The sequence below is a fragment of the Meles meles genome, chromosome 3 (genome assembly GCF_922984935.1).
Source record: "Meles meles chromosome 3, mMelMel3.1 paternal haplotype, whole genome shotgun sequence".
NCBI lineage: Eukaryota > Metazoa > Chordata > Mammalia > Carnivora > Mustelidae > Meles > Meles meles.
In genome coordinates this window covers 104,874,311-104,883,486 of record NC_060068.1, presented here as the reverse complement: position 1 = coordinate 104,883,486, position 9,176 = coordinate 104,874,311, and the positions used below count along the sequence as shown (strand labels likewise).

Below are 9,176 nucleotides of genomic sequence, written 5' to 3'. Positions count from 1 at the left end.
CAAGATGCCTCTTCCTTCAACTATACTATTTTTGCAGCAGCATAGGGACATGGCAACTTTCATTTGAAAAATAAGGTCTCCCTGAGACCACGTGACACCATATACCCCAACAAACTTTTGCATGATCATAAATTCCCCACATACTTGGAAATAAGCAAGGATTAACTATTATGAATTATAATTTTATAATTATCTCCCCTGGTTAGATTACATAAAGGGGAAGTAGAGTTCTTTGAAGTTCACTGATTAGAGTGTGGGGAGACCAGGGTATCCTCTTGTTTTGTGCTCACAATTACTCTAGCTCATTCAATATAATGTGTAACCTTACAAATTATGCAATTTAATGGAATAAAAAAGTTTATAAAAGTTCTATACACTTTTAAAAATAACTTACATTTGGACACTTCCAAAATATGCTTTGACTGGAGAATATTAATTCCTCAATCAAGACGCAGGGTGGCGCTGCAGGCTAAGATTGTGAATAAAGAGCCCTAAAAAGCTCCCGTATTCCTTTGTTACAAAAAGAAATAAAAAATACACGCGAGAAGCTTTGCCAGCCGTGCTGGGTTACCAGCGAGTTTGGGATGCAATATACTAAACGAATTTAAGAGTAAAGCCAACTTTGTGCGGACTCCACCAAACAAGAAGTCAGAATTTAATATCTCCAGTCTTCCTGGTTCCTAGGAGGGATTGGATGTAAGCACCGGGTCTCCAACATGGAGACGCTAGAGAGAAGTCAACCAAACAGGCAAGTGATGGCCTTTATTTTGATGGTGTTCTTGTCTAAGGCTCGCGCCGAGCCTATGCGTTATTCTGTGATGGAAGAAACAGAGAGTGGCTCCTTTGTAGCCCATCTGACCAAGGATCTGGGCCTGGGAATTGGGGAACTGGCCGCCCGGTCTGCCCGGGTGGTGTCTGACGATGACAAGCAGCGCTTGCAGCTGGATCGTCAGACCGGAGATTTGCTTTTGAGGGAGAAACTAGACCGGGAAGAGCTATGTGGCCCTGTTGAACCGTGTGTACTGCATTTCCAAGTGTTCCTAGAAATGCCGGTTCAATTTTTTGAAGGAGAGTTATCAATCCAGGACGTTAATGACCACTCCCCAGTGTTCCCGACTCGGGAAATGCTCTTGAAAATACCGGAAAACAGCCAGCCAGGGACCCTGTTTCCGTTGAAACTAGCTCAGGATTTGGATGTGGGCAGCAATGGTCTTCAAAAATACACTCTCAGCCCCAATTCTCATTTTCATGTACTAACTCGAAATCATAGTGAGGGCAAGAAATACGCAGATCTGGTGCAGGACAAAGCGCTGGATCGAGAGGAGCAGTCTGAGTTCAGCTTAACCCTCACAGCACTGGATGGTGGGTCTCCGCCTAAGTCTGGCACCATGACAGTGCGAATCCTGATCATAGACGTCAATGACAATGCTCCAGAGTTTGTGCACACCCCATATGAGGCGCAGGTCTTGGAAAACAGCCCCCTAGGCTCCCCAGTACTTAGTGTCTCAGCTAGAGATATAGATGCTGGAAACTTTGGGAGTGTTCAATATAGCTTGTTCCAAGCATCAGATGAAATTAAACAAACTTTCTCAATAAATGAAGTCACAGGAGAAATCCTATTGACAAAGAAGCTGGATTTTGAACAAATTAAATCTTACCACGTGGAAATTGAGGCTATAGATGGAGGAGGCCTTTCTGGGAAAGGCGCTGTAGTCATAGATGTGGTGGATGTGAATGACAACGCCCCTGAACTTACCATAACTTCACTCACCAACTCTGTCCCAGAAAATGCGCCTGAGACTGTAGTCTCTGTCTTCAGAATTCGGGATCGAGACTCTGGAGACAATGGGAAGATGATTTGCTTTATTCCAGATAATCTGCCGTTCCTTCTGAAACCAACTTTCAAGAATTTCTACACCCTGGTAACAGAAAGCCCCCTCGATAGAGAGAGCCAGGCCGAGTACAACATCACCATCACCGTCACCGACCTGGGGACCCCCAGGCTGAAAACCCAGCACAACCTAACGGTGACGGTGTCCGACGTCAACGACAACGCCCCGGCCTTCAGCCAGGCGACCTACACCCTGCGCGTCCGCGAGAACAACAGCCCCGCCCTGCACATCGGCAGCGTGAGCGCCACCGACAGAGACTCGGGCGCCAACGCGCAGGTCACCTACTCGCTGCTGCCGCCCCACGACCCGCAGCTGCCGCTGGGCTCGCTGGTGTCCATCAACGCGGACAACGGGCAGCTGTTCGCGCTCAGGTCGCTGGATTTCGAGGCGCTGCAGGCGTTCGAGTTCCGCGTGGGCGCGGCCGACCGCGGCTCGCCGGCGCTCAGCAGCCAGGCGCTGGTGCGCGTGCTGGTGGCGGACGCCAACGACAACGCGCCCTTCGTGCTGTACCCGCTGCAGAACGGCTCGGCGCCCTGCACCGAGCTGGTGCCCCGGGCGGCCGAGGCGGGCTACCTGGTGGCCAAGGTGGTGGCGGTGGACGGCGACTCGGGCCAGAACGCCTGGCTGTCGTACCAGCTGCTCAAGGCCACGGAGCCCGGGCTGTTCGGCGTGTGGGCGCACAACGGCGAGGTGCGCACGGCGCGGCCGCTGAGCGAGCGCGACGCCGTCAAGCACAGGCTGCTGGTGCTGGTCAGGGACCACGGCGAGCCGCCGCTGTCGGCCAGCGTCACGCTGCACGTGCTGCTGGTGGACGGCTTCTCGCAGCCCTACCTGCCGCTGCCGGACGCGGCGGCGGCCGAGGCCCGCGCCGACCCGCTCACCGTCTACCTGGTGGTGGCCTTGGCGTCCGTGTCGTCGCTCTTCCTGTTCTCGGTGCTGGTGTTCGTGGCGGTGCGGCTGTGCAGGAGGAGCCGGGCGGCGTCGGGGGGCGGCTGCTCGGGGCCCGAGGGTCCGTTTCCGGGCCACCTGGTGGACGTCAGCGGCGCGGGGACCCTGTCCCACAGCTACCAGTATGAGGTGTGTCTGACGGGAGGCTCTGGGACCGGTGAGTTCAAGTTCTTGAAGCCAATATTTCCCAACCTCTTGACTGAGGACACTGAGAGAGAAATTCAAGACAGCCCCAACTGCAGGAATAGCTTTATCTTCAGTTAATGAGTGTATTTGGTCAAGTCAGCCTCTCCTTAATTTTGGCAAACCTAATTTCCATTGCAATGCTTTTCTTCTAAGAAATTTTGTCGTCTAAATTTGTATAATATCTCTATTCCAAACTAATCATGTCCCTGATTGTACTAAATCTTCCTCCTTTTATTAATATTTATTGGACTTGGCATTTTCAGTTACACTGGTTATGGAGTATGTATATTCTCTATATTTGACTTTCTCTCAGTGATTAATCTTTCCATGACTATGAATTAACTCAAGTAGTTTAAGAATTTTTTATTTAAATCAACTCCTTACTGTCTTAAAGCTTTTACGTAATTGTGTTTTTCTATATATTTGTGGTATTTGTCTTTACCATTAGCTTTGTCTTTAGAGTGTTTGAAATTCTTTTCGCTACCTAGGCCTTTTTGACTGTTCTCCAGACTATGCCCCCTGAAATGGCATGAGCATATAACCTAACTTACTTGTTTCTCTGAAATTGTACATAAACATGCATTTTGAGTAAAATATTAAAACACCAAAATTGTGACTTCCTATTGGGAACAGCATACGTGCTAGGATCTTAAGAATTTATTTGATTGCTACTTACCTAGCACACTGTATGTGTTCCATAAATACTAATATTAAATTTAAAATTATTATCATTCATAAGTAATAATTTTCTGAAAATCTTCTATAATTTGGCACCATGCTCACTAACAAAAACTAAGTCACTGCTTGGTAAAATGCTTTAAAACAATTTCAGAACCTTAAATAAACCTTAAATTGTTTCATAGGATTCAAGATATGAAGGACATCATATCTTCCTTGTCCTTGCTTTTGCCTTATAAATAGAAGTTCAAGTGAAATTTAGTGTATACGTTTGTTTTGGTTTTCTTGCAGCTTCTCCCAACCTTTCAAAAGAGTCAGAAATTTTTTTCTGAGTTTTGATTATTCTATTCAGGCCTTTTCAAGGTTATTGGGTGATAGGAGATTTTTCACTTTAAATTACTTTGCAGACATGAACATCCTTCATCAACAAAATAATGTTTTATTTTTGATGTCCCAGTTATCTTCTGTTCAGTATAGCTTTGAGGTATTTTATGCAAATTTACTTTATCAATTATGTTAAACTTTCATTTATAAGAAATAAGCATTATTTTGTCATTTTGGACAATAGAATAGAAATAGGAAGTAAATAAGGAATGAACTTATCTGAATTACAGTTGTTTTATGTTGTGTTCATTTAAGCAAGTAAGCTGATCATGTGGTTTCCAGCTAAACTTATATGGATATAAGTGTAAAACCTCTTAGTTGAACTTTTGGTACAATGTGAGCAATTAAAATTTTATAATCTAAAATTTCATTTTTAATAACTTATTTATTTATTTGACAGACAGAGATCACAAGTAGGCAGAGAAGCAGGCAGAGAGAGGGAGGAAGAAGGCTCCCTGCCAAGCAGAGAGCCCAAATCTGAAGCAGGCTCAATCCCAGTACCCTGAGATCATGACCTGAGCTGAAGGCAGAGGCTTTAACCCCTGAGTCACCCAGGTGCCTCTAAAATTTTATTTTCAAATCTCAAGGGCCATCCTACTGGATTTAATTAATTGTACTGATCCCTGAATTACTTTTTTCCCCTAAGGATATAATAATACATTAAAAAGGAAAATTACTGGCTAAGTTAGACTTGAAACATAACTTTTAGCCTTCACCCAGTCTAAAAATTGAAATGAGAAAGTGATACAAATGAGAACAAAATTAAACACAAGTATATATAGATATAAATATGGTAGTCAACTTTAATGACTACTTCACTTACTAGCTGTTTAAATGAATAGCTTTTATACATGATGATGAGAAATCTGATTGAAATTTTCACCAATATACTTCAACATTGGCAAGTTCTCCTTTTTTGTTGTTTATGTCAGAAAAGTCCAATTTGTATAACTGCCCAAATGAGATTGGCCAAATAAACACCCAAACCCATCTTAATGCATTTCTGTGTAAATTTGTGAATTATTTTGTGCATTATTTTATTGATTACTGTGTATATTCATAAAGCACAGATCATCCCCTACCATAATGCATGGATCATTCTGTACAGCAGACTTTGGTGTAGAATGGATCAATATTTTGAAATTCAATAATTAGAATTTAGTAGTAAATGTGATCCAAATAACTTCCACAAAATGCATACCTTAAGAAAAATAAGCCAGTGCTATTGTTGCCAAACAAAAATAAAGAATGGAAGCCAACTATCTTGATAATCACACTCATTTCTTTTTTTTTTTTTTTTTTTTTTTTTTTAAAGATTTTTTTATTTATTTATTTGACAGCGAGAGAGAGATCACAAGTAGGCAGAGGGAGAGAGAGAGGGAAGCAGGCTCCCTGCTGAGCAGAGATCCCGATATGGGACTCGATCCCAGGACTCTGAGATCATGACCTGAGCCGAAGGCAGCGGCTTAACCCACTGAGCCACCCAGGCGCCCAAAGATTTTGTTTATTTATTTGACAGACAGAGATCACAAGTAGGCAGAGAGGCAGGCAGAGAGAAAGGAGGAAGCAGGCTCCCTGCAGAGCAGAGAGCCCGATGCGGGGCTCGATCCCAGGACCCTGAGATCATGACCTGAGCCGAAGGCAGCGGCTTAATCCACTGAGCCACCCAGGCGCCCCCACACTCATTTCAATCCTGTTTTCTCACATGCTTCTGTTATATGTACAAATTATTTCCAAAATTTAGTGAAAAATAATAGAAATATATCACTGTAAATTTAAGAAGTACAGTTTGAGGGCGCCTGGGTGGCTCAGCGGGTTAAAGCCTCTGCCTTCGGCTCAGGTCATGATCCCAGGGTCCTGGGATCGAGCCCCGCATCGGGCTCTCTGCTTGGCTGGGAGCCTGCTTCCTCCTCTCTCTCTCTCTGCCTGCCTCTCTGCCTACTTGTAATCTCTATCTGTCAAAAAAATAATAAATCTTTAAAAAAAAAAAAAGAAGTACAGTTTGATGCTTTGAATTACATATATTGTGAAATGACTACCACACACAATAGGTTTAGCTAACATCCATCTTATCTATACATCTTTTACAATTCCTTTATATTTATAGGCACAGCACTTAGTGAATTGAACATATGCTGTTTGGGGACAGAACTTTTACTGAAGGCACTGTAAGGCCCAATCACTTCAAAACCCCCCTCTTCCTTTACTACTGAAAGTTACAAAATACAGATTTTAAGCAGGCTGAGGTTAAAAGTTATGTAGTTATTTGGTAGAAGTCTGCTTCCAGATAGAATAGATGGATTACCTAACAGAAGAAACAACCATAAAAACTTGTTAAAATTCAGAAATTACCTGTTTGAAGCAACAGACAGCTGATGATATAACAAGAACTCAAAGGGCTAAGATTTCTTGGAGTTCTGAACTGACTTCTTCAGTCAGTTTGGCTTGCAGAGCTTTGCTAAGTCTTAGAACAGACAAAATGCTCCTGCCATGGTCTAGATCAACTTCTGTGGCCTTTGGCAGACTGGAAGATTCAAGCTCATGGCCAAATTTGCCCTCAAGATACTTGTCAAACTCAGGGACACTCCAGTGAAGAAGCAACGTTTGAAGAGATAATGACCAAGAATTTTCCAAAATTTGTGAAAATCCTTCACCACTCAAGATGCTTGGGGAAACCCAATCAAGAAAAATAAAATACAAAGTACACCTAGAAATATCATAGGAAAGATGCTGAAGATCAGAATCAAAGAGAAAACCTAAAAACAACTACCAAAAATGGCACATTACTCTTAAAGGAGCAACAATAAAATGGAGAGCTGACTTTTCCACATAAATCATGAAACCAAAAGACAAAGAAATGATGGGGGAAAAAACAGACTAGCATTCTTATATCACCAGAAAATATATATTTCAAAAATATAATTTTCAAACAAATAAAAACCAGAAGCATTAATCAAGTCACATCTTCACTAAAAGAAATACTTCTAGTGGAATTCATTGGGCAGAGGGGAAACAATCCTAAAGGAATCAGACGTGCAGGAAGAAATGACCAATAGGAAGGGTAAATATAAATTAATATTGACTATAGAAGGCATAAACAGTTTCTTGAAGGATTTAAAATGTGTATAATTTTTTGGTAAGATTTTAAAATTTTATTTATTTGACAGACAGCGAGAGCAGGAACACAAGCAGGGGGAGTGGGAGAGGGAGAAGCAGGCTTCTCTCCAAGCAAGGAGCCCGATGTGGGGCATGATGTGGAGCTTGATGTGAGGCTCAATCCCAGGATCCTGGGATCATGACCTGAGCCGAAGACAGACGCTTAACAAATGTGCCACAGAAGCTCTCCTAAAATGTATATAAAATTTAAGTTCATGACAATAATAATGTAAAAGGAAGATGGTATAAATACAGTTAATGAATTCTAAGCATTATCGTGGAAGTAGTAAAATTAAAAACTTTGTGTTAGATTCTTATAGCTCAAAGATGCTTTAATCTGTAGGATAATTACTACAGGATTAATTAAAACATTAATTGAAGGGAAATGAAAAATAACAAATATCTGAGTAATCAAAAAAAGAATGAAACTTTAGGGACAAGTTAAAAAAAGATGGTAAATATAAATGAATCATTATCAAATATTACATTAATTGTAGTTAGATTAAATGATCCCATTAAACAACCCAAAATTTTCAGACTATGTATAAGAAAAGTTCAACTATTGCATACGCTATCATATAAATGTGTTTGTGTGAGCTACAACAAAAGGTTGAAAGTTTAAAAAAAGTAAGAAACGATATAATACAGACACTAGCTGAAATAAACCTAGTGTAGCTGTACTCATATAAGAATTGAAATGACTCGGGGCACCTGGGTGGCTCAGTGGGTTAAAGCCTCTGCCTTCAGCTCAGGTCATGATCCCGGGGTTCTGGCATCGGGCCCTGCGTAGGGCTCTCTGCTCAGCGGGGAGCCTGCTTCCTCCTCTCTCTCTCTTTGTCTGCCTCTCTGCCTGCTTGTGATCTCCGTCTGTCAAATAAATAAATAAAATCTTTTAAAAAAAAAGAATTGAAATGACTCAGAGTATGCTTTTGTTTTTTTATTTTTTTTAAGATTTTATTTATTTATTTGACAGACGGAGTTCACAAGTAGGCAGAGAGGCAGGCAGAGAGAGACGAGGAAGTAGGCTCCCTGCTGAGCAGAGACCCCCCAATGTGGGGCTTGATCCCAGGACCCTGGGATCATCACCTGAGCCGAAGGCAGAGGCTTTAACCCACTGAGCCACCTAGGCGCCCCATAGTATGCTTTTTTAAAAAAAAAGATTTTACCTATTTATTTGAGAGACAGAGACATTGCAAGAGAGGGAACACAAAGGAGGGAGAATCAGGCTCCCCTAGGAGCAGGGAGCCTGATGTGGGCTTGATCCCAGGACCCTGGGATCATCACCTGAGCCCCTGGGATCATGAACTGAGCTGAAGGCAGACACTTAATGACTGAGCCACCCAGGAACCCCTCATAGTATGCTTTTTGACAGTGGAATTAAGACAAATTAAAAATATAACAAGGGGTTGGCTGGTGGCTCAGTGGGTTAAGCCTCTGCCTTCGGCTCAGGTCATGATCCCAGAGTCCAGGGATTCAGCCCCACATTGGGCTCTCTGCTTGGCGGGGAGCCTGCTTCTCTACCTACTTGTGATCTCTCTCTCTCTCTGTCAAATAAATAAAATATTAAAAAAAAACATATATAGGGCGTGCCTGTGTGGCTCAGTCCATTAAGTGTCCAACTCAATCTCAGCTCAGGTCTCTGTATCACAGTTGTAAGTTCAAGCCCTGTGTTGGGCTCCATGCTGGATGTAGAGCCTCCTTAAAATAAAGTGAAATTTAAACTAAAAGTATAAGAAGAAATTCCCAAATGCTTCAAAAGTAGATAATATAATCCATGGGTCAAAGAAGATATCATAGCAGACATTTCCATATATTTTGAACTAGGTAAAAATAAAGATTTGCTACATCAGAACAGGATTTAGAAATTTAAAACCTTTAAATGCACAAGTTAGAAAAGAAAGGTTAAAAATCACTAATCCAAGATTTCCTCTG

General features: G+C 42.3%; 1 protein-coding gene across 1 annotated transcript; it reads left to right on the top strand.

Annotated features, from left to right (window-relative positions):
• The first annotated feature begins 397 nt into the window (after window positions 1-397).
• Window positions 398-4,547, top strand: PCDHB4 (protocadherin beta 4). Its single transcript, XM_046001208.1, has one exon. The coding sequence runs from the start codon at window positions 717-719 to the stop codon at window positions 3,102-3,104; it is 2,388 nt and encodes a 795-aa protein (XP_045857164.1). The 5' UTR covers window positions 398-716; the 3' UTR covers window positions 3,105-4,547.
• Window positions 4,548-9,176: the final 4,629 nt, after the last annotated feature.